The sequence below is a fragment of the Mirounga leonina genome, unplaced genomic scaffold (genome assembly GCF_011800145.1).
Source record: "Mirounga leonina isolate KUSES-001 unplaced genomic scaffold, KU_Mleo_1.0 Mir_173, whole genome shotgun sequence".
In the NCBI taxonomy this organism is placed as follows: Eukaryota; Metazoa; Chordata; class Mammalia; order Carnivora; family Phocidae; genus Mirounga; species Mirounga leonina.
In genome coordinates this window covers 52,348,216-52,374,715 of record NW_023270447.1, presented here as the reverse complement: position 1 = coordinate 52,374,715, position 26,500 = coordinate 52,348,216, and the positions used below count along the sequence as shown (strand labels likewise).

The 26,500-nt window shown below is 38.7% G+C and overlaps 1 protein-coding gene and 1 non-coding gene across 2 annotated transcripts in view; one reads left to right on the top strand and one right to left on the bottom strand.

Moving 5' to 3' along the window:
* Positions 1-26,500, top strand: part of ZYG11A (zyg-11 family member A, cell cycle regulator) — a 63,577-nt gene that overhangs the window by 16,501 nt on the left and 20,576 nt on the right. Inside the window, 4 exon segments of the mRNA XM_035017730.1 lie at positions 2,097-2,848; positions 18,784-18,924; positions 21,004-21,180; positions 23,347-23,411. Coding sequence (XP_034873621.1) covers positions 2,097-2,848; positions 18,784-18,924; positions 21,004-21,180; positions 23,347-23,411 — 1,135 coding nt within the window.
* On the bottom strand, positions 3,668-3,774 carry LOC118020429. Its single transcript, XR_004681870.1, has one exon. It is a non-coding gene; the product is annotated as a U6 spliceosomal RNA (small nuclear RNA).

Below are 26,500 nucleotides of genomic sequence, written 5' to 3'. Positions count from 1 at the left end.
AACCACCAGGATGTTCCAAAAGTCTTTTTCTTGGTTTGTCTCTCTCCTTCTTTTTCCCCTTTGCTCTTTTGTTTTGTTTCTTAGATTCCACATATGAGTGAAATCATACGGTATTCATCTTTCTTATAACTTATTTTGCTTACCATAATACTCTGTAGCTCCATCTATGTTGTTACAAATAGTAAGATTTCATTCTTTTTTATGGCTGAGTAATATTCCATTGTGTGTGTGTGTGTACACATATATGTATATGTATATACATACCTCCCTTCTTTATCCATTCATCAGTCAATGGACACTTGGGCTGTTTCCATAATGTGGCTGTTGTAGATAATGCTGTAAACATCAGGGTGCATGTATCCCTTTGAATTAGTACTTTTGTGTTCTTTGGGTAAATACCTAGTAGTATGGTTGCTGGATCATAGGTAGTTCTATTTTTAACTCACTATGTGTTTTTTTTCTCACTATATTTTTAATATTAGTAGTTTTCTGCTTGTTCAGTGTTCTCCCTCTAGGGTGTAAATAAACTCCGTGTTGGGAGGAGCCATGTTTGTCTCATTCACCATTCTTAGCACTTAGCATAGCTAGCACTTCACATACAGCGAACACTCGCTATTTGTTGGATAAATGTATGAATGAATGTACTGAATTCTTCCTCAAAGTCTGAAGTATAGGGACTTCCTTCCTCCTGTCTTGGTAGCATAACCCAGTTCAAATTCAGAAGCTGGGAATCAGCTTATGTATCTTTTTTTTTTTTCCTCAGTTCTCCCCCAGTCTGTTCAGCCACCATGTTCTGTCAGCCTTAGTTTAAACTTTTATCTCACATTATGAAAAGCATTAATAAAATCTTGCCCCATCTCATTCCCACCAAACACCATCTTAATTATTTTATAGTCACATATTGGTCTTTCTTTTTTTTAAAGGTTTTATTTATTAGAGAGAGAGAGAGAGAGAGAGAGAGAGAGCATGAACGGGGGAGGGGCAGAGAAAGAGGGAGAAGCAGACTCCCCACTGAGCAGGGAGCCCAACGTGGGGCTCGACCTGAGCCGAAGGCAGATGCTTAACTGACTGAGCCACCCAGGTGCCCTGCTCTTTCTAAAAATATAATTGTGACCATTTTTTTTTTTCTGCTTCAAAATTGAATTGTCCATAGCTTTGTGTACAGGTCCCATCTGCCTTTTTACCTTCCGTTCCACTTTCCTTCCTCACTTTACACCACTGTGTTCCAGTAGTGTTGATCTCCTTAGGGCCTTTCCAAATAATCTGCTGGTCTGTGCCTCCTTGTCTTTGATATGTCCTTCCACCCTTCATCTTCTCCCCCACCCCCCCAAACTGATATTTAGTCTTCAGAACTTTTCCCAAAGCTAATCTCATCTGTTCTAGTTCAATAGCTGGTGCAAATCAGTACTGTTTGTAATACATTATTATACTCATTTATTTGCCTGATGTGCCTCCCGAGACTGGAACTCCTTGTGGCCACAGAGGTCTAATCACCTTGTGTGCCCATTACTTAACACAGGATCTCACACATAGAAGATGCTTAGTAAATCTTTTCTAAGTAAAATCTAATATAACCCATTTATTTTATAGATGAGGAAAATGAGGCCCAGAGAGGTAAGTGAATTGTCAGAGGCTATTGATTAATTTGGTTAAAAGTAATCATTAGTAGTGTTATTTGTATATTATATATCCCGTACTTATTATTTACCTATTTTCTATCTTTCTTTCTTTCTTCTTTTTTTTTTTGTGTGTGTGTGTGAACAAGGTTATTGTGGATAAAACTATGGGCTCTGGAGTTGAACTGGTTTTCATTCCTGATTCTGCTACATATTTTGACTGAGCAAGTTACTTAACCTCTTTAAGCTCCAAGTTTCCTCAGTTATGATAGTAGTAATAATAGTATTATAGTATTATCATGGTATTATAAAGAATAAATGAAGTAATCTGAGTAAAGGGTTTAGAACAATGCTTGGCACAGAGTAAGCAGTGAATATAGTCACTGTTGTTAGCATCTGTCATTGTTCATTGGCCACAATGCCTGCTGGAAAAGGCATGAGATTTAGTTGTTATTACAGCTGGTTTTGGTTCTCTTATAGGCAAGCTGACTGATAGAACAGCAAGCATTTTCCAAGGCAACCAAATGAAACTGAAGCTGGTCAATATTCAAAAAGCTAAAATCTCGGCAGCTGCATTCACAAAAGCCTTCTGCCATCACAAAGTCATTGAGCTAGATGCTACTGCTGTGCACACTGACCTCCCAATTCCAGACATCATAAGTGGACTCTGCAGCAATAGCTGGATCCAGCAAAACCTTCGGTGTCTCCTGTTGGACTCGGCAAGCATCCCTCGAGATTCAAGACTACTCTTCTTTGGTCAGCTCACTGGTCTTCGCATTTTAAGTGTTTTCAATGTTTGTTTTCATAGTGAAGACCTGGCTAATGTTTCTCAGTTACCAAAACTGGAAAGCTTGGATATTTCTAATACTCTGGTCACTAACATCTCTGCACTCCTTACCTGTAAGGATCGACTCAAATCTCTGACAATGCACTATCTGAAATGTCTGACTATGACCAAACCACAAATTCTTGCAGTTATTAGAGAACTTAAATGTCTGCTTCACCTTGATATTTCTGATCACAGGCAACTCAAATCAGATTTAGCTTTTCATTTGCTGCAGCAAAAGGATATTCTGCCTCATCTTGTGTCGCTGGATATTTCAGGGGGCAGTTGCATCACCGATGGAGCTGTAGAACTGTTCATACAGCAGCGACCTGCGATGCAGTTTGTGGGACTGTTGGCTACGGATGCTGGTTATTCTGACTTCTTTACTGCAAAGCAAGGCTTGAGGGTTTGTTTTTTATCTGAAATAAGTTTGTTTCCTTTGTTCAGAACGTTACTAGGTTTTTGTTCTATATAAGAATGTACACGAGGTATTAGGGTTACAGAGACAGATAAAAAGTCCTTAAGGAGCTTAATAATTACTCTCTAGCTACCATGTGGTAGGTTCTGGAATTATGACCTTAAACAAGATATGGTCCTGGCCTCCAGGTCTTCTAGTCTAGTTTGGTATGGTAAGTATAGCCATTTATACATTCACTCCTATGTACCAGATGCCACATTGTGCATGTTGTTTTCCTCTTTAATCCTCCCATTTTACAGATGAGGAAATGGAAGCTCAGAGTTAAGCTAATCATATAACTGTGTATTAAATGATAGAACTAGGACTTGCATCCAAGTCTTTGTGATTCTAAAACTTGTGTTGTTTACCTAAATATAATTAGTAAGGCCAGGTGATCAACGTTTTTGGTAAAGATACGAGAGAAAACAATTTTGGAAAGAGTCTTAAGACAGGGTGCCTGGGTGGCTCAGTCGGTTAGGTGTCCAACTCTTGATTTCGGCTAATGTCATGATCTCAGGGTTGTGGGACTGAGTCCTGCATCAGGCTCCATGCCCAGCCATGGAGTCTGCTTGAGATTCTCCCTCTCCCTCTTCTTCTCCCTTTTCTTCTGCCCCTCCCCCTGCTGGCACAAATTGTGCTCACACTCATTCTCTCTCTCTCTCTCTCTCAAATAAACAAATCCTTAAAAAAAAAGAAGAAGAAAGTTTTGAACATTGCCAGAATAAGTTTATAGCCAGTCATGGTGCTATTTTTTTAATTTGTATTTTTTAAAATGTGAAACACTTTACAGATTTGCATATTATCTTTTCGTAGGGGCCATGCTGATCTTCTCTGTATTGTTCCAGTTTTAATATATGTACTGTTGAAGGAAGCACTCATGGTACTGTTTTTAAAACAGCATATATTTAAATATTTATGTTTCAGAATATTTCTTTTTTAAAACAGTGGTCCTTTACCTTGGTTGTACATTGTAATCACTTTGGAAGTTTTGAAATGTACTGATGCCTGTGTCTGATCTCCCAGAGATTGATTTAATTGGTCTGGGACTTGGTGTGGGCATCAAAATTTTGAAAGTTTCCAGGTAATTCTAATGTGCAGCCGGGGTTCAGAAATACTGCTTTAAAATGCTTTATAATTACACCATATGTAATTCTTTCTAGGATGAGAGAGCGAAATGATTTGCAATCATTAGTTGTATTTATTTATTTATTTACTTATTTACTTACTGTGCCCAGCCTGGGGCTCGAACTCACAACCCAAAGATCAAGAGTCACATGCTCTATCAACTGAGCCAGCTGGGTGCCCCAGTTGTTTTCACATTTTTATTCTCCCCCCCCCGTCCCCCAACAAAAGGTCTCTCATGTAATTACTGAACCAGCCTACTGGTGCAGAAGCATAGTGACAGAGAAAAATCATTTCCCCAATAAAACATATCTATTGTTCAGGTAGCAGTGATGTTTACAGAGTGATAGGATATGAGCTCATGACCTTCATGCAGCATAAATGTGTGTACCATCTCATGTGGGATCCCTTTAGACCCAGCTTGGTTCTTCTTCAATGCCTCTTCTTGGAGTTGTACTGAATTTTATTATTCGAATAATTTTCATTCGAATCCACTGGGGAATGGGACGCTTCTGCTTTTGTTTCTTGGCCAGGAATTGCTTGATCCTGAAAGTCTTGTGAGAAGACATGGCAAAGGACAGTCAACCGCATACACCATGATGGCATAGAAAAGGAGAGAGCTATTTTCACATTTTTATTCTTTGATTTGAAAGTAGCAATTGTAATTTGAAGTCCTTTTATATTTTAGAAGAAATATTTATTTATTTATTTGAGAGAGAGAGAGAGCACGCGCGGGTAGGGGAAAGGGCAGAGGAAGAGAATATCCAAGCAGACTCCCACTGAGTGCGGAGCCCTACATGGGGCTCAGTCTCATGACCTGTGAGATCAGGACCTGAGCCCGAAATCAAGAGTCTGACACTTAACTGACTGAGCCACCCAGGTGCCCCTGAAGTCCTTTTAATTTTCTGGCATGTCTATTGAAGCTGGAGCCATCAGTTACATCATTAGCCTTGAAATAGAGGTAATAGTGTGCACTTTCAGATTAAATATGTAGAGAATTGTTTACTAGGAATGTATGCCTAGGCCTGTTTCAGATTAATAGCATTTTTTTTTTTTAAGATTTTATTTATTTAAGGGGCGCCTGGGTGGCTCAGTTGGTTAAGCGACTGCCTTCGGCTCAGGTCATGATCCTGGAGTCCCTGGATCGAGTCCCACATCGGGCTCCCTGCTCGGCAGGGAGTCTGCTTCTCCCTCTGACCCTCCTCCCTCTCATGTGCTCTCTCTCTCTCATTCTCTCTGTCTCAAGTAAATAAATAAAATCTTTAAAAAAAAAAGATTTTATTTATTTAAGAGAGAGAGTGAGAAGGAGCGTGAGAGGGGAGAGACTCAGAGGGAGAAGCAGACCCCCCGCTTAGCGGGGAACCCGATGCGGGACTTGATCCCAGGACTCCAGGTTTATGACCTGAGCCAAAGGCAGTCGCTTAAACAGCTAAGCCACCCAGGCGCCCCAGATTATTAGCATTTAGTGTCGCAGTGATCAAAAGACTGCCGCAATCGGGGAAAAATTGTTTTTAGCTCATAAACTCTTGGTATATGCAATAATATGGGACAAATGTTGGAATATTCTGTAGACGGATTATGCATGTAGTTAAAATACTGTCAGAGTGGGTATGCCAAAAGAAAACCAGAAGCTGTGTTTCAGTAAACTTACCTGGCATACATGTGAGTTTATTTTTTGAAATTTTGAAATTTTTGAAAATTTAAAATTATGCATTATACGCAGTGTTAGATATTGTTGGGATGGAGAGGAGAGACCACAATTCTCCCACTACTAAGAAACTCTATAAAGATCTTAAGCCAGCCTTATATGGAGTGTAAGGTATGGCACATTTAAAAGGTATGTTTCAGGGGTGCCTGGGTGGCTCAGTTGGTTAAGCTTCTGCCTTCGGCTCAGGTCATGATCCCAGGGTCCTGGGATCGAGCCCTACATCAGGCTCCCTGCTCCGCGGGAAGCCTGCTTCTCCCTCTCCCACTCCCCCTGCTTGTGTTCCCTCTCTTGCTGCCTCTCTCTGTGTCAAATAAATAAAATCTTTAAAAAAAAAAGGGTGGGGGTTATGTTTCAGGAGACCTTTTATTTAATGGAAACAGATATTTATTGCACCGCAAATTAGAATGGGCAACATGTACTTAATTCCTCTAAAATAGGCAGAAAGTGGGGGGTGCCTGGCTGGCTTAGTCGGTAGAGCGTATAACTCTTGATATCAGGATCATGAATTCAAGCCCCATGTTGAGCGTGGAACCTACTTATAAAAATAAAAATAAAAAATAGGCAGAAAGGACACCCAACATTAGTATTAAAAGCCACGCAACATCTTCATTTGGTAGGGAATCCTTGTTGATCCATTAGTGGGGTGTGGCAAGAATTCCTTCTGAAGATTGTTTTGTAATGGCATCTGCAGGAAGCCAAGGAGAAGAGAGGGTGAGGCAACAGCTATCTGGTCTTCTGCTTGGTCTTGCTGTGGCTTATCCTTTGTTCCTTTTCAGGTCTTACATCTGGATGATCATAAATCTTTTAAAAATTTTAGAATATATCCATTGTTTAGATTCTTAATGTGTAGGTCCTTGGCAATTTATGTATAGTGCTTAAAAAATTGTTTTGATATAATTTTTAACTTGTGGGTCACTAATTTTGAACATTTGCCACATTTGTTTTATCATAGCCTCTTTCTATGCACAATTTTTTTCTGAACCACTCAAGAGTAGGTTGCATACATCATGCTCCTCTAGCCCTTAATTCTTGATTTTGTATTTCCTAAGAGCAGTGATATTCTCCTTAATGGCCATCGTGCAGTTATCAAATTTCAGGGAATTTAACATTGATGCAATACTGTACATAATCTTACTGTACATATTTACAGTGTTGATTATCCCCATAATGCCCTCTGTAATTTTTGCATTCGTTTGTCATGTTCCTTTATAATTTAATCTGGAAGAGTTCTTAGTCCTTCCTGTCCTTTGTGACATTGATATTTTTGAGGAATACAGACTAGCTTTGTTTTGTTGACTTTTTTGAAGAATAGAATGTTCCTCATTTTGGGTTTGTCTGATGTTTCCGTATAATCAGTTTCTTCGTTTTTGGCCAGAATTTTGTGTGAAGGATATTGTGTCAGTCTCAAGAATATTAATCCTGAAGCGCACAGTGCCTTTCATTAGTCATGTTACTTTTTATCACATGGTCAAAAGTATTGTCCAGATACTAGATAAAATTGTACAGATAAAATACTATTTAGATAGTATTGTTATTCTTTCTACACTATATATAATATTTTTTTCTCTTGCAACTAATAAGTGGTATATAAGATACTTGAAGACTGTGAATATCCTGGTCCTCATCAAACTTTCTAATCTGGATTTAGCGCCACTGAAGATTCTTACCTGAACCAGTCTTTCCTGGAATCGTTGCAAAGTGATGATTTTCCAACTCCAGCCCTCCTTTCTACAGTTAGTAGTAGGCTTCCTACTGTGAGGAAGAACCCTGTCTTCTCCCTCTATGTCTAACCTATCCTCAGTATGAACTTATTGATTCTTGTTTTCAGGGGTTTAGCATTCATTACTGTCCTTAATTATTTTGATGCTCAGTTTGTTACAGATTGGCCAATGAGAGCTCCTTCATACTGGCTCCTATATTATTTTTTACATGCTCCCATTATTATAATTGTTGTTATAATTTTGAGTACTTCCTCACTTTTAGCACATTAAGGTGTTCTAGGCTTTTTTTTTTTTTTTTCCTCTAAAGATTTTATGTATTTGACAGAGAGAGAGATAGCAAGAGCAGGAACACAAGCAAGGGGAGTGGAAGAGGGGGAAGCAGGCTTCCTGCAGAGCAGGGAGCCCGATACGGGGCTCGATCCCAGGACCCTGGGATCATGACCCAAGCTGAAGGCAGTCGCTTAACCAACTGAGCCACCCAGGCGCCCAATTACTTAATAATATGTCTTGAAAATCACCCCATGTCAGTTCATATTTCCATTCTTTTTTTTTAAACTTTTTTTAAAGTAATCTCTACCCCCAATGTGGGGCTCAAACTCACGACTCAGGGATCAAGAGTAACATGCTGTACCAATTGAGCCAGCCAGGTGTCTCTGTATGTCCATCCTTTTAAATTTTTTGGATGGCAAACTACACATAACATAATATTTACCATCTTAAGTTTAAATTAAGATGGTAAGTGTATAGTTCAGTGATACTAAATACCTTCATAATGTTGTGCAACCATCACCACCATCCATCTCCACAGCTCTTTTCATCTTGTAAAACTCAAATTCTGTATACCCATTCAACACTAACTCCTCATTCCCCCTTCTCTCCAGACCCTGACAAATGCCATTCTACTTTCTGTATGCCATTCTACTTTCTGTTTCTATGATTTTGACTAATTACTTCCTATAAGTGGAATCATCCTGTATTTGTCTTTTTGTGATTGGCTTATTTCACTTAGCCTATGTCCTCAAGGTTCATCCATGTTGTAACATATTGCAGAATTTCTTTCCTTTTTAAGGTTGGATAATATCCATTATGTATATACCATATTTTGTTTGTCCATTTATTGTCAGTAGACACTTTGGATGCCTCCATGTTGCTTCCAGCTATTGTGAAAAATGCTATGAACCAGGGTACTCAGATATCTTTTTGAGATCCTGTTTTCAATTCTTTTGGAATATAACTAGAAGTGGAATTGCTGGATCATATGGTAATTCCATCTTCCATTTGTTGAGCTGTCACACTGTTTCCCATAGCAGCTGTACAGTTTTATATTTCACAAATGGTTCATAAACATTACAATTTCTCTGCATCCTTGTTAACACTTGTTATTTTCCATTTTTGTTTTTGAACACTAACAGTAGTGGGAGTGAGGTGGTATCTCATTGAAGTTTTTTTGTTTTTTTTTTTAAAGATTTTATTTAGGGGCGCCTGGGTGGCTCAGTTGGTTAAGCAACTGCCTTCGGCTCAGGTCATGATCCTGGGGTCCCGGGATCGAGTCCCACATCGGGCTCCCTGCTCGGCAGGGAGTCTGCTTCTCCCTCTGACCCTCCTTCCTCTCATGCTCTCTGTCTCTCATTCTCTCTCTCAAATAAATAAATAAAATCTTTAAAAAAAAAAAAATAAAGATTTTATTTATTTATTTGACAGAGAGAGAGATAGCGAGAGCAGGAACACAAGCAGGGGGAGTGGGAGAGGGAGAAGCAGGCTTCCCGCCGAGCAGGGAGCCCAATGTGGGACTCGATCCTAGGACCCTGGGACCATGACCTGAGCCGAAGGCAGACGCTTAACGACTGAGCCACCCAGGCACCCTCATTGAAGTTTTGATACGCATTTCCCTACTGATCAGTGATTTTTAAGCATGTTTTCATGAGCTTATTGGCCATTTCTTTGTCTTCTTTGGAGAAGGTTAAGTCCTTTGCCCATTTTTGAGTAGGGTTGTTTTTTGTTGTTGAGTATAGTTCTCTCTATATTATGAATAGAGGTATCTATTCATATATCTGTCCCTTACCAGATACATGATTTTCTGATACTTTCTCCCTTTCTGTGGATTGATTTTTTACTCTGTTGATAATATAATTTGAACAAAATTAAAAAAATAAAATTTAGGTCCAGGGTGCCTGGCTGGATCAGTTGGTAGAGCATACGACTCTTGATCTCAGGGTTTTAAGTTCAAGCCCCACACTGAATATAGAGATTACTTAAAAAAACTTTTTCTTTTTAGGTCCGATACTTAAGATTTTTTTCTTTTATTGCCAGTCTTTGGTATCCTATCTAGTAAATTGAGTCCCGCATCGGGCTCCCTGCTCAGTGGGGAGTCTGCTTCTCCCTCTCCCGCTCCCCCCTCTTGTGCTCTCTCTCTCTCTCATTCTCTCTCTCAAATAAATAAATAAATTCTTTAAAAAAAAAATCATATGAGGGGCGCCTGGGTGGCTCAGTCGTTAAGCGCCTGCCTTTGGCTCAGGTCATGATCCCGGGGTCCTAGGATCGAGCCCCGCATCGGGCTCCCTGCTCAGCGGGAAGCCTGCTTCTCCCTCTCCCACTCCCCCTGCTTGTGTTCCCTCTCTCGCTGTCTCGCTCTGTCAAATAAATAAAATCTTTAAAAAAAAAAAAAATCATATGATCACGTATATGACCGTATGTGCAAGGGCTTTCTATTTTGGAGCTTTCTGTTCTATTCCATTGGTCTGTATGTCTTTATGCCAGTACCACACTGTTTTGATTTCTGTAGCTTTGTAGTTAAGTTTTGAAATTAGAAAGGTGACTTCTCCAGTCTTGTTCTTTTTTAAGATGGCTTTGTCTATTTGTGGTCCTTTGGAACTCTATATGAATATAGGATGGATTTTTCTGTTTCGGTAAAAAAAAGTCTTAGGAGTTTGGTAGGGATTGCATTGAATATGTAGACCACTTTGGGTAGTATTGTTATCTTACGTCTTTTGATCCATGAACATGTCTGTCCATTTATTTATGTCTTCTTTCATTTCTTTTAGCAGTTTGTAATTTTCGTTGTGTAAGTCTTTCACCTCTGGGGTTAATTCCTAAGTACTTTATTATATTATTATAAATGGAATTGTTTTCATAATTTCCTTGGCAGATTATTCATTGTTATTGTACAGAAATGTAGCTGATTTTTTTTTTTTAAAGATTTTATTTATTTGACAGAGACACAGCAAGAGAGGGAACACAAGCAGGGGGAGTGGGAGAGGGAGAAGTAGGTTCCCGCAGAGCAGGGAGCCCGATGTGGGGCTCGATCCCAGGGCCCTGGGATCATGACCCGAGCTGAAGGCAGACGCTTAACAACTGAGCCACCCAGGCGCGCCTGTAGCTGATTTTTTAAAAAGATTTATTTATTCAAGCGAGAGACTGTGGGGGAGGGGCAGAGGGATTGGGGAGAGAATCCATAAGCAGACTCAGCACTGAATGTGGAAACCAATGTGGGACTTGATCTCATGACCCTGAGATCATGACCTGAACTGAAACCAAGAGTTGGATGCTCAACCGACTGAGCCATCCAGGTACCCTGAAATGTATCTGATTTTTTTATGTTTGCTTTGTTTCCTGCAACTTTTAGTTCATTTATTAGCACTAATGGTGCTTTTGTGTGTGTGGGATCTTTAGGGACTTCTGCATATGAGATGATATTAATCTGCAAACAGATAATTTTACTTTTTCCTTTGCAATTTGGATGTCTTTTATTTCATTTTCTTGCCTAATTGCTCTAGCTAGGACTTCCAGTACTATGTTCAGTGGAAGTCATGAAAGTGGGTAGCCTTGTCTTGTTCTTGATCTTAGAGTAAATGCTTCCAGTCTTCTACCATTGAGTATGATGTTCACTGCAGGTTTTTTTATACATGGCTTTAAAAAAAATTTTTTTTAAGATTTTATTTATTTATTTGACAGAGACAGACGCAGCAAGAGAGGGAACACAAGGGGCGCCTGGGTGGCCTAGATGGTTAAGCATCTGCCTTCGGCTCAGGTCATGATCCCAGGGTCCTGGGATTGAGTTCCGCATCAGGCTCCCTGCTCAGAAGGGGGCCTGCTTCTTCCTCTCCCTCTGCTTCTCCCCCTGCTTGTGCTCTCTCGCTCTGTCAAATAAATAAATAAAATCTTAAAAAAAAAAAAAAAAAGAGGGAACACAAGCAGGGGGGGGGGGGGGGAGGGAGAAGCAGGCTTCCCTCAGAGCAGGGAGCCTGATGTGGGGCTCGATCCCAGGACCCTGGGATCATGACCTGAGCTGAAAGCAGACGCTTAACAACTGAGCCACCCAGGCACCCCTTTTATACATGGCTTTTATTAAGTTGAGGTAGTTTCCTTCTATTTCCAGTTTTTTGAATGTTTTTGCCAGGAAAGGGTTATCAGATGCTTTTTCTGCATCAGTTGAAATGGTCATGTTTTTCCTTAGTTCTGTTAACATGTATTACACCTTTCAATTTCCATATGTTAAACCATCTTTGCATTCCAGGAATAAATCCCACTTGGCCATGGAATATAATCCATTTAATATGCTGCTGAATTTAGTTTGCCTGTATTTTGTTGAGTCTTGAATCACTGTTCATAAAGTGTATTTATCTGTAGTTTTCTTGTAGTATCTTTATCTGGCTTTGGTGTCAGGGTAATGCTGGCCACATAGAATGAATTAGGAAGTGTTTTCTCTTCAATTTTTGTTAAACTTTATGAAGGATTGGTATTCTTCCTTAGATGTTTGGTAGAACTTAATAGCAAAGCCATCAGATCTGACTTTTCTTTGCAGGAGATCTTTGATTACTCATCGATTGTCCTTACTAAGTTACAGGTCTCTTAAAAATTTTCTGTTTCTAGAAATTTGTTCATTTCATCTAGGTTATTCAATTTGTTGTAGCATAATTGTTCATAATACTCTTATAATTTTTTCTTTATTTCTTTAGAATTGGTAGGAATGTCCCCACATTCATTTCAGATTTTAGTATTTTGAGTCCTTTCTTTTTTTCTTAGTCCATCTAGTAGCTAATGGTTTGTCAATTTTATTCCAAGAACCAACTTTTGGTGTTACTAATTTTCAGTGTTATTTGTCTATTCTTTATTTCATTGATCTCTGCTGTAATCATTATTATTTCCTTCATTCTGCTAGTTTTGGGTCTAATTTGTTCTTTTTCTTGTTTCTTAAGTTGTGAAAAGATAGTTGTTGACTTGAGATTTTTCTTGTCTTCTTAATTTAAGCATTTATAGCTATAAATTTACCCCTAGCACTGCTTTCACTGGGTCCCATAAGATTTAGTATGTTGTGTTTTTTGTTTTCATTTGTCTCTAAATATTTTCTAATTTCCCTGTGATTTCTTCTTTGATCCATTGGTTGTTTAAGAGTATGTTATCTAATTTCCATAAATTTATAAATTTTCTAGTTTTACCTCTGTTATTTCTAACTTCATCCTGTTGTCAGAAAAAACACTTTGTATGATACCTATTTTTTTTAAATCTGTTGAGTCCTAATTTGTGGTCTGACATATGGTCTATCCTGGAAAAGTCCCATGTGCACTTGAAAGAATGTGGATGCTGGTGTTGTTGGGTAGAGTGTTTTGCACTTTTAGATCTAGTTGGTTTATTGTGTTAAGTCCTCTGTGTTCTTACTTTGTTCTATCCATTATTGAGTGGGTTGTTGAAGTCTCCATTATTGTAGAAATGTCTATTTCTCCCTTTAATTTTGTCAGTTTTTGTGTCATGTGTTCTGATGGTCTGTCATTAGGTACATAAATATTTATGCTTATTATATCTTCTTGGTGTACTGAACCTTTTATTAATATATAATGTCTGGCTTTGTCTCATAACCTCTTTTGATATAAAGTCTACTTTGTCTGATAGTATAGTCACCCCTGCTCTCTTTTGGTTATGTTTGCATGGAATATTGTTTTCCATCCTTCCATTTTCCATCTAGCTGTGTCTTTGGGTCTAAAGTGAGTCTTTTATAGACAGTGTATAGTTAGATCATGTGTTTTTTAATTCATTCTTCCAATCTTTGTCTTTTGATTATATATAGCATTTAATCATCTACATTTAAAGTGATTAGTGATAAGGAGGGACTTACATCATTTTGCTCTTTGGTTTCTATATGTTCTGTAGCTTTTTTGTTCCTCATTTCCTGCATTACTGTTTTCTTTTTTGTTCAGCTGATATATTTTTTTTAATTTTCTGAGAATGAGTTTTCTTTTTTTTTTCCAAGATTTTATTTGAGGGGCGCCTGGGTGGCTCAGTCGTTAAGTGTCTGCCTTCGGCTCAGGTCATGATCTCAGGGTCCTGGGATCGAGCCCCGCATCGGGCTCCCTGCTCAGCAGGGAGTCTGCTTCTCCCTCTCCCTCTCCCCCTGCTTGTGTTCCCTCTCTCGCTATGTCTCTCTCTGTAAATAAATAAAATCTTAAAAAAAAATTAAAAAAAAAAAGATGTTATTTGAGAGTGAGCGCAACAGACAGCACAAGCAAGGGGAGGGGCAGAGGGCGAGGGAGAAGCAGACTCCCCACTAAGCAGGGAGCTGATTTTTTTTTTTTTTTTATAGCAAAATGTTTAAACTCCTTTCTCATTTCCTATTGTGTATATTCTGTAACTGTTTTCTTTATGGTTACCATGGAGATTACATTTAATATCCTAAAGTTAAAATACTCTAATTTGAATTTATACCAGCTTCACTTCAATAACGTAAAAAACTGCTAATTTACATCTCCATCCCCAACCCTTTTAATCAATGATGTCCCCAAATTACATCATTATACATTGTCTGCCCCAAAGTATAAAATGATAATTCTTTTTAATCCATTTGCTTATTATGTAGAAAACAGGGGCACCTGGGTGGCTCAGTCAGTTAAGCATCTGCCTTCGGCTCAGGTCATGACCTTAGGGTCCTGGGATGGAGCCCTGTGTTGGGCTCCCTGTTCAGTGGGAGAGTCTGCTTCTCCCTCTCCCTCTGTCCCTCCCTCCTGCTCATGCTCTCTTGCTCTCAAATAAATAAAATCCATAAATTATGTAGAAAACAAAATTTGCAGTTACAAACCAAAGTTACAATAATAGCTTTTAGAGTAATATTTTTTAGAACATGTATTAATTTCTTAAATCCTGTAGAAAACAAAAAGTAGAGTTACAAGCCAGTTTTTGGGTTTTTTTGTTTGTTTGTTTAAGTAATTTGTATGCCCAACATGGGGCTTGAACCCACGACTCCAAGATCAAGAGTTGCATACTGTACCCACTGAGCCAGCCAGGGACTCCTACAGACCAGTTTTAATATATCACTAGCTTTTAAAATTGCCCTGTATTTACCTTTTTTTGAGATCTTTATTACTTCATATGGTTTCTTCTTACTGTCTAGTGTTACTTTATTTTGCCCGGCAGGATTCCTTTGAGCATTTCTTTTTTTTTTAAGATTTTAAAATTTATTTGTCAGGAAGACAGAGAGAGCACAAGCAGGGGAGAGGTAGGCTACGGAGAAGCAGGCTCCCTGCTGAGCAAGAAGCCCAATGCGGGACTCGATCGCAGGACCCCCAGATCACGACCCGAGCCAAAGACAGGTGCTCAACTGACTGAGCCACCCAGGTGTCCCCATCCTTTGAGCATTTCTTAAAGGGCAGGTTTAGTAGTAATGAACTTCCCCAGCTTTTGTTTATCTGGGAATGTCTTGATTTCTCTCTCACATTCGAAGGACAGTTTTGCTGGATACAGGATTCATGGTTGACAGGGTTTTGGTGTTTTTTTGTTTTTGTTTTTTTTTCCTTTTAACAGTTTAAACATACTGGCCATGGTCTTCTGGCCTTTAAAGTTTCTGATGAGAAATCTGCAGATAATCTTATCAAGCATCCCTTGTGTGTGATTCACTTCTCTCTTGCTGCTTCCAAGATTTTCTGTCTTTAGCCTACAAAAATTTGATTATAATGTGTCTTTGGTAAGAGTCTTCTTGAGTTCATCGGTGTTCATAGTCATGTCTTTCATCAAGTTTGGGAAGTTTTCAGCCATGTTTTCTTCAAATAGTGTCTCTCTCTCTTCTTCTGGGACTGCCACAATGTGTAGTTTGGTCTGCTTATTGGTATTTCATAGGTTCCTGAAGTTCTGTTCACTTTTTTGAGGTCTTTTTCCTTTCTGTTCCTCTGACCCAGTAATTTCCATGGTCCTATCTTCAAGTTGGTTGATTCTTCTGCCTCCTCAAATCTGCCTTTGAATCCCTCTAGTGAATTTTGCATTTTAGTTATTGCACTTTTCAGCTCCAGAATTTTTCTTTTCTGTTTTCTATCTCTGTTGATTTTTCTCTTTTGATCATACATCATTTCTTTGATTTTATCTGTATCTTCCTTTAGTTCTTTGAACATTTTCAAGAATTCTTTCCTAATAGATCTGCGATCGGGTTTTTTTTTTTTTTTTTAATATTGTATTTATTTATTTGACAGAGAGAACACAAGCAGGGGGAGTGGGAGAGGGAGAAGCAGGCTTCCCGCCGAGCAGAGAGCCCGATGTGGGGCTCGATCCCAGGACCCTGGGATCATGACCTGAGCTGAAGGCAGATGCTTAATGACTGAGCCACCCAGGCGCCCCTGGTTTTTTGTTTTTTTTTTTTTCTTTCTTTACAGGGACAGTTGCTGTTGATTTCTTTTTCTTTTTTTTTTTTTTTAAGATTTTATTTATTTATTTGACAGAGACGGAGAGAGAGAGCACAGGTAGGCAGAGCAGCAGGCAGAGGGGAGGGAGAAGCAGGCTCTTTGCTGAGTAGGGAGCCCGACGCGGGGCTCGACCCCAGACCTTGGGATCATGACCTGAGCCAAAGGCAGACACCCAACTGAGCCATCCCCTTTTTTTTTTTCTTTTTAAGATTTTACTTGAGAGAGGGAGAGGGACAAGCAGACTCCCCACTGCACAAGAGCCTGATGGAGGGCTCGATCCCAGGACCCTGAGATCATGACTGGAGCTGAAGTCAGGCACTTAACCTACTAAGCCACCAAGGCATCCCCTAGATAATAGTTTTAAATATTAGTTTGTTTTCCCCTCAGGAACTTCAGGTATATGCATCATGGATCTTTGTCTTTTTTCCGTATCAACACTTAATCTTAGATCTTTTGTACTTCTTTTAAAAAATTTTCTTGTTTTCAGGGCGCCTGGGTGGCTCAGAGGGTTAAGCCTCTGCCTTCGGCTCAGATCATGATCTCAGGGTCCTGGGATCAAGTCCCACATCTGGCTCCCTACTCAGTGGAGAGCCTGCTCTCCCTCTCCCTCTGCACCTTCCCCTGCTCATGCTCTCTCTCTCTGTATCTCTCTGACTCAAATGAATAAATAAATAAATAATATTTTTAAAAAAGTTTTTTTTTAAATTTGTTTCTTGTTTTCTTGCATTTCTTCCCCTTACTAAATTTTTATTCAAATCTGTCCTTCCTTGGGTACTTTTTTTTTTTTTTTTTGAAGATTTTATTTATTTATTTGAGAGAGAGAGAATGAGAGAGAGCAAGCACATGAGAGGGGGGAGGGTCAGAGGGAGAAGCAGACTCCCTGCCGAGCAGGGAGCCCGATGCGGGACTCGATCCAGGGACTCCAGGATCATGACCTGAGCCGAAGGCAGTCGCTTAACCAACTGAGCCACCCAGGTGCCCCCTTGGGTACTTTTTAACTTAGTTTTTTTTTTTTTTTTTTTAAAGATTTTATTTATTTGACCGAGAGAGACAAAGAGAGGGAACACAAGCAGGGGGAGTGGGAGAGGGAGAAGCAGGCCTTCTGCCGAGCAGGGAACCCGATGCGGGGCTCGATCCCAGGACCCCAGGATCATGACCTGAGCTGAAGGCAGACGCTTAATGACTGAGCCACTCAGGCGCCCCTTTAACTTAGTTTTTATATTTGATATGATTTTGTCTTTTTCTTCCCTTTTTAATGAATTGTTTTTTCATCTTTTTGTTGAAGGTATTTTTTCACATCCCAAAATGCTTATTGAGAATATTTAATTCAGTTTAAAGTGCCGTGTTAAAATTTTCTTCTGATTTGTTGTTGAGATTTTTTGTTTTTGTTTTTAAAATAAGCTCCACACCCAGCATGGAGCCCAACACAAGGCTTGAACTCACAACCCTGAGATCAAGACCTGAACTGAGATCAAGAGTTGAACGCTTAACTGAGCCACCCAGGCGCTCCTGTTGTTGGTTTATAGGAAGAATTTTTCTCAGATGAAATGTGTAGATTTGCTGCTTAAATATTTCTTATAATAGCCTTATATGGAATTGGTTTGAATTTTTAATTTTTTGTTATTTAATTGACATAGTTCCTAATTCAGAAGCATTATCCATTAGTGATGTCAGTTAACAATGTGAGGTTTCTTGAGTGATGTTGTTACTGGTCATGGTAGAGTAGAGAGGGGAGTGTTTTTCTTTTCATTTTTGCAAGATCTGAGTTTCCCCCTTTATTTTCTTTTTTTCCCTTCACTATCTAGCAGTGCTGAAAATTGGGTCATACCTAGTTTTATTTGCATTCCTTGTTAATTTTATGTTTTGGATCTGGGGGTACCATTATCCTCCAGACCCAAAGTCTATGTATAGATTTTTAAAAACTATTACCTAAGTGGTAGCAAGGAAAAATTATGTTAACATTTAATTAATAATAAATAAATAATATATAATAATAATTATATAATATATAATATATATTGTAATAAAATATATTTATATAATAAATAATAAAATAATATTACTACAAAGAAGTCAATTCCCTTTTTCATTTTAGTTGTTTTATGTGGCCTTTTACCTTTCTCTTATGACAATTTATTCTATATGAGTAGTACTTAGAAGATATGCAGTCTTGGTTTTGATTAAAAATTTATATGCGGGGCGCCTGGCTGGCTCAGTCGTTAAGCGTCTGCCTTTGGCTCAGGTCATGATCCCAGGGTCCTGGGATCGAGCCCCGCATTGGGCTCCCTGCTCGGCGGGAAGCCTGCTTCTCCCTCTCCCTCTCCCCCTGCTTGTGTTCCTTCTCTCGCTCTCTCTCTCTGTCAAATAAATAAATATTAAAAAAAAAAATTTATATGCTACCCATTGTTCAGTTGAAGTCTTAACTGTAATATAGTTGTAGGGAGATGAGTTTGGCTCCCCTGCTTAATTGGTTTGTTACATTTAGCACCATACTTCATCTCTCTGGCCCCATTGTAAAAATGAGGTTGAGGAGAACATTTACCTATTAGACTTAGGATTCGTTTAACTTTGTAAAGCCCCTGGAACATTTAATTGAACACCTGTCATTGTTTCAAACATTCAAAGCCCCTAAAAGCCTGAACTATGAAACCCATTGGTAACATCTTTGTTTTTCAGGTTGCTGGAGGAGCCAATATGAGGCAGATTTCAGAAGCACTGAGCCGATACAGGAATAGGTCATGTTTTATGAAGGAAGCACTCTACAGGCTCTTCACAGAGACATTTTCAATGCAGGTAACCATGCCTGCTATTTTAAAGGTAACTACACTGCAGAAAGGTAGTTTTTGTTACTACTTTTTGCTTAGTTCAATTAAAGGTGTTCACCAAACACACGGAGTACAGTAACTTATATGCCTTATTCTATAGTGAGCCAAAGTACCCTCACGGAGAAAGGAAAACAGTGTTAGGCTTAATTAACTGCCAGATCGTCTCTCATTTTCAGCATCTAAATTAGTTCAAGTCATCCAGTGTTTTGATTTAGTCTGAGAAGGAGATATAGGACATACGTACTATTTTGCCTAAAATAGGAGATCTTAATCTATAAACAAAGTATTCACTTTGCTGCACATGTTTCTTATTCATTCATTTACTCTTTAAAACCTAACGTCTGGTTTTCTAAAAGAAGACAACAGTGTCTTCAACAAGAACAGAGCAAAAAAATGAAGGTGCCAGATTTACCATATAAAGTATTTTGTGAATAAAGTAAAATGACCAGTATTGATAGGGCCATACTTGGCTTTGGTTTATAGAAAAATGAATTTATTTTAAATGTTACTGGAAGTATTAAGTGGTTTGGGAAAGAAAAGTGCATTTATTTAAGGTGAAACATAACATGAAAATGAAGACTTGAAGTCACTTTGTCTTTATTATTATTTGTAATTCTTTATAGTTCCTTAAAAAAATTGGGTATTTCTGCACTGTTGGGAGATAAGCTTTGTTCATAATTTAAAAGCAGTACCGTATAAAGTGAAAAAAACTCTGGACCTTTGTTTCCCATTTGTAATGAGGAGATTGAATTAGATATTCTAAAAGTCCTTTTCATATCTAAGATTCTCTCATTTTTGAAAATCATGTTTTGTGTTTTGCTTTTTTTTTCCCCCATATGTATTTAACTTGGATGATGGCAATCCAGTGAAATCCTAGGAGCAATTTATCAATATAGAAAAAAGTCATTTTCCGTAGTGGAACTGTGTCCCACGTCTGTCTCTAGGCTCTGTTACTTCATGCAGCTGTCAGAGTGAGGGGCTCTGGTCTCTTAAAATCATGGTTCATGCCAGTATCAGCAGACTGGTTTCTGAGGTAGATAGAAATGGACAGAACAGATTGCACTGTCCCTGAATGTTAGTGCAGGTGTATTCTAAGCTTAGTACAATGCCTTCATGTTATATTTGTGTTGTAGGTCTTCCACAGTCTGTCTTCTAATGACCTTTCTCATGTTATGTTTGCAGTTTTCAAATTCTTTCAAAATTCTGTTAAATTCAAATTTTTTCCTTCTCTGTTGGATTCATCCCATCCTTTTGTCTGTTTTGTGTATTTCCTTATCACATTTCCATTCCTTAGGAATTCCCTTTTCATTCCATCCCTATCTCTACCTCCTTCTGTCCAAATCTTATCTGAGACCCTGCCTTAAATGTGCTCTCTGAATGAAGAATTCTGTTCCATACCAGAAATGAATGCTCCTTCCACAACTACCTTAGGTAGCACTTTATATATATGTTTATGGTGCTTTTTTTTTTTCCAGTTTCATGTTTTGATATCCCTCTCAATGTTATTTATTTACATACTGTATTTTTCTCACAGGGCTTTATGCTAAGGAATAGGGTGTAATTCATGTTTGTGTCCTGTAGTGCTTATCACAATGCCTTGTATGGAGTAAAGTTCAATAAGTGATTATGAAATCATGGAGGAAATGGAAGAAGTCCAGAGAAGGGAAGTGACTTGCCTAAAGTCACACATCTAGTTAACAGCTTCATTTGGATGGGAAGTTATTGCTGTTGCCCTAAAAAATAAATGCTGAGGGTAGGGAAAGATCTTTTACTTTCTGTCCCAATGAGCAAATATTTTTGCCAACACAAAAACAAGACTGTATAAAGAATGTTTGGGGCACCTGGGTGGCTCAGTCTCGTTACGCATCTGCCTTCAACTCAGGTCATGATCCCAGGGTCCTGGGATCAAACCCCGCATCGGGCTCCCTGCTCAGCAGGGAGTCTGCTTCTCCCAGTCTCTCCTCCCCCTGCTTGTGCTGTCTCTCTCTGTCAAATAAATAAAATCTTTAAAAAAAAAAAAAAAAAGAATGCTCATGTTGTCATATGCCACTAAAAACAAGTTCATCTTCAGCTTGTGGCTGTAGGAATGAGGAATCATCCATTGGATTTGCCAGTGCAGTTCACAGCCAGTGCTTGTGCCCTCAACTTAACACGCCAGGGCCTGGCCAGGGGGATGCCTGTTCGTCTGTTGTCAGAGGTCACCTGTCTGCTTTTCAAGGCTCTGAAAAATTTCCCCCATTACCAGCAGGTAATTGAATACTTGACTGCTTCTTACTTCAGGACAAATAACATGAAAAAAATTATTAGTATTAGTTAATATTAGCTATTATTAATATTAGCATTATTTTGTTTTAATTTTTCATCCTCCCTGAGAGAGAATAGATAAGGAATTTATGTTTGTTATAGAAAAAAATAGCAAATTTGGATTAGCAATTGGGTGTAAATTTTTAAAATTTTTTTAGAAACCATTGACCCAGAAATCCATATACTGTTAACACTTCAGTACATCCTTACAGGCTTAACATCATATGTGAAAATTAAATTAAAAAAAAAAAGTTGAATTGAATCATAGATGTAAATATAAAAACTGAAAACCATAAAACTTCTAGAAGAAAACGGGACAAAATATTGGTGACCTTGGAGTAGGCAAAGTTTTCTTAGGATACAAAAAGCACATGTCATGAAAGAAAAATAATAAATTAGAATTCATCAATATTAAAGGCTTCTCATATACACAGACATACACAAATTGAAAAGGGTAAGTCATGGGATGGCAAAAATGTTTGTTTTGTTTATATGAAAAAGGACTTTTTATAGAGAACATAAAGAACTCTTAACTCCACATAAGACAAGCCCATTTTTTAAAAAGGCAAAAGATTTGAGCACTTTACTAAGATTAAACAGATGACAGATGAGCATATGAAAAGATGCTCAGTGTTTTTAGTCATAAGGGAAATGCAAATTAAAACCACTTTGAATTACCAGTGCATACCTAGATACTACTACACACCCTCTAGATTGGTTGAAATTAAAAGATTGACAATACAAAATGTTAGCAAGGGTGTGGAGCAACTGAAATTCTCATATATAGATGTTAAGAATGTAAAATGATAGAACTATCAGTTCAACAGGCTGGTAGTTTCTTTCAAAGTTAGACATATACCTTCTTTACTACCTAGTCTTTCCACTCCAAGAGAAATGAAATCATATATTCATACAAAGCCTTTTACATGAATATTTATAATATCTTTATTCATAATATATCCCGTAAACTGAAAACCTTTCTATTGTTGAACAGCAGGTGAATAGATAAACAAATTGTGGTATATTCATATAAGAAACTCCTCTATTTGGCAATACAAAGGAATAAAGTACTGATACATGCAACATGGATGAATCTCAAAAGCATTGTATGCTAATAAGCAAAATAAGCCAGACACAGAGAGTAGATATTATATGATTCTATTTATGTGAAACTTTAGAAAAGATTAATCTGTAATGACAATGTAATTTTCTGAGGTTGGGATTGATTAGAAGGTGGTACAGTGTAACTCTTTGGGTGATGGAAATATTTTTTATCTCAATTATGGTGATGGTGGATGGTAGTGGTTATACAGCTGTATCAATTTGCCAAATCTAATTGAAGTGTGTACTTACAATGGAAATTTTTAAAAAATACAATAAGGAAGGTGGTCTTTCTTCAATAAAAAAAAAAAAAATCTGCATTTTCACTTTCTCTTGAAAAGTTGGAAGCCTCTTCACAGTTCAGTGTTTATTCCTTCATGGAAGCCATCAGTTGGAGTAACAACTGCCCCTATAAAAGGACATGAATTCTCCAGTTGTTCATAATTCCCACCACTGCTCTGCTGTGTCACAGTCAGCCCTCCTCACTTGTTTCTGTTACTGCCTAGTTCCTGTTGGCATTTCAGGCTTGCTGCCCCTGCCTCCTGGCCTACTTATGGCCTTTCAAAGAGATGGTGTATTTTTCTATTGCTACAGCTTTCTCAGGAGGCCTTTTCTTTCTTTTCTATCTGTAAAGGCCCAGTTCAACCCTACCAGTCTTAGGTTGAAAGTACAGCTCTATCACAGAGTTAGTTATAAGTTCTGGTAAGGACATTTGTAGATGGCCAGGCTTCAGGTAATTGGTTTGGATTGACACACAGGCAGGCCACTAGGGTTCATGGGGAAAAGACCCCCTGCTTTGCCAAAAAGAAAAAAAAAGTGGGGGCAGATTATTCTTTAGGCAGAGGTGAATGTGACAGAGTAAGATTACATGAAGAACTTGGAGAGGGCCAGGTACACAGTGAGTTCTCAGGAAGAAAAGCTCGTTGGTAGCACCTTCCAAGTGCTTAGAATCTTTATTTAGAATGGGGTATCCCTTTGCTCAAAATTATTTTTCTTTATTCCCTTAAAGTTACAGAAGAATTGTCTTCTCTCCTTAACTAATTCCAGGATTCTTGTGGATGTTCCATTTGACAGGCAAGTATAAAACTTGGTCATCTGATTTTGGGGTGTTGACCAGTGTTACTCTGAACATTGTTGGCTTTTGGTTATTAGCTTATTAGCAAGGTTTTGATTAAGTCTGGGCTAAGGTGTTTGAGGAGAATGTTCTGTTGAGCACCTGCCAGAGAGGTGATTGGAAGTACCCTACAGATGACCCTTGAACAATGCGGGGATTAGGGACACTGCCCCCCCCACCTCTACCCTGCACAGTAAAAAATGCATGTGTAACTTTTGAGTCACCAAAAACTGAACTACTCATAGCCTGTTGTTGACTGGAAAGCCTTAGTGATAAACAGTCGATTAACACGTATTTTGTATGTTAAGTATTATTATATACTGTATTCTACAATAAAGTAACCTAGAGAAAAGAAAATGTTATTAAAATCATAAACAAGAGAAAGTATAATACATTTACAGTACCATACTGTATTTATCAATATGAAAAGCTTACATTATCTGTTTATAAGATGAATCATCCGTCAGTACCTACGTCAGTATCATCTTACATCATACAAAACACTGTAGATGTATGTATTACTAAGACTAGATATCAAAAATGAAAAGGTAGGGGCGCCTGGGTGGGTCAGTTGGTTAACCGTCCTGACTCTTGATTTCAGCTCAGGTCATGATCTTAGGGTTATGAGATCGAGTGTCAGGCTCCATGCTCAGCAGGGAATCTTCTCTTCTTCCTCCTCTCTCTCCTTCTGCCAGATATCTAATGTCAGCCCCTCATCCTGCTCATGCACTCTCTCTCTCTAAATAAATCTTTACAAAAAAAAAGAAAAGACAGGGGCGCCTGGGTGGCTCAGTTGTTAAGCGTCTGCCTTCGGCTCAGGTCATGATCCCAGGGTCCTGGGATCGAGCCCCGCATCGGGCTCCCTGCTCTGCGGGAAGCCTGCTTCTCCCTCTCCCACTCCTCCTGCTTGTGTTCCCTCTGTCGCTGTGTCTCTCTCTGTCAAATTAAAAAAAAAAAAGAAAAGACAATGTAGGGCACCTGGCTGGCTCAGTCGGTAGAGCATGTGACCCTTGCTCTCATGGTCATGAGTTCAAGCTCCGCGTTGGGGGTGGAGTTTACTTAGAGAGAAAGAAAAGATAATGTGAAAAAGAAATACTTATTTACAGGGCACCTGGGTGGCTCAGTCAGTTAGGCACCTGACTCTTAATTTTGGCTCAGGTCATGATCTTGGGGCTGTGCCTCTGTCAGGCTCCGCCCTGAGTGTTCACGTGTACACACACACTCTCTCTCTCAAAAACAAAAACACGCATATATATTTATTGATGGGTAATTCATGCACCGATAATGGAGAAGCAGCAATATGATTGCTTTATGGTAGTGTTGTATAATCAATAGAATTGCTTCACGGTAGCGTAGCCTCCCACTAATGAATGAATTGCTATGACATTTTTATGGCATACAGCATAACAGTCATATTTATAATACAATATTGGAAACAGTGTTACATTAAAAAAAATAAAACTACTTACCTGTGATGATAGGCTGATATGCAGTTTCTCCAGTTATGAAAGAGGCATACTATATGGTAATGTAATTCTTTGAAATCAAAGTTATAAGCTGTAAGAAAACTAACACGTTATTAATTTTATATTAAATATCACTTTATGCCGTATAAGGTTAGGCTGTCCACTTTCAGTCTTGCATGTGTTGTTCTGCATCATGAATACTTAGGCAGTGATGATGATGACGACACAGAAACATCTCATACAGTTCTTGCTGTGCAGTTATTAGATGTTCACATGAAGATACATACACAATGGATAAGTTTATTAACTGTAATCACGATGATTATTTACTGCTCATTAAGTGGAAGTGGATCATCATAAAGGTCTTTATCCTCATCGTTTTCATGTGGAGTAGGCTAAGGAGGAAGAGGAGGGGTTGGTTTTGCTGTCTTGGGGGTGGACGAGGTGGAGGGATTGAAAGGGGAGGCAGGCACACTTGGGGTACTTTGACAGAAATACATCATAATTTCTGTCTGACTTCTTTGCTTTTTCATTTCTCTAAAAATATTTCTATGTAGTACCAATCCTTCTGCTACCATATGCTTTAGTTTCTTTGCCCATATCATAGAAGGGTCCATGTTATAAAAGAAGTCAAAAGCAGTCTTGAATAATCGGGATCCTTCTGCCAGATTATCTAATGTCAGTTTATTTTCTGGCACTGCTTCTCCTACGTCTTCTTCCTCATTGTTGGACACTGGTTTGGAAGAGCTCATCTCCATCAAGTTGACATCTGCTAATTTCTCTGGTGTGGGGTGTATCAGCTCTTGAATTTCTCCAAGATCCATATCTTGAAACTGTTCACTCCCCACCCTTTTTTGGCCTTATCTACAATCTCTTTCATGATTTCCTTGATTGGCTCTGTTATAAGTCCTGTGAAGTCACACACAGCATCTGGACACAGTTTCCTTCAGCAGAAATTTATTGTTTCAGGCTTGATGGCTTTTATGGCTTTTTCGATAACAACAGTGGCATCTTCAATGGTGTAATCCTTCCAGACTTTGATGACGTTCTATTAGGATTCTCTTCTATAGCATTGACAGTCCTTTCCCTAGAATACTGTGTGTAATGAGCCTTAAAGGTCCCTATCACCCCCTGATCTAGAGGCTGAATTAGAGATGCTGTGTTTGGGGGCATATAGACCACTTTAGTGCCTTCAGTATTGAACTCACGGGATTCTGGGTGGCCAGGGACATTATCCAATATCAAAAGAATTTTAAAAGGCAGTTCTAAACCAATATTGCACTATATGTTAACTAACTAGAATTTAAAGAAAAATTTAAAAATTAAAAAAAAAAAAGGACAGTCCTTGGGGCGCCTGGGTGGCTCAGTTGTTAAGCATCTGCCTTCGGCTCAGGTCATGATCCCAGGGTCCTGGGATCGAGCCCTGCATCGGGCTCTTTGCTCCGCGGGAAGCCTGCTTCTCCCTCTCCCACTCCCCCCCTGCTTGTGTTCCCTCTCTCGCTGTCTCTCTCTCTGTCAAATAAATAAGTAAAATCTTTAAAAAAAAAGAAAAGAGGACAGTCCTTTAATGGCAAGGTACTTCC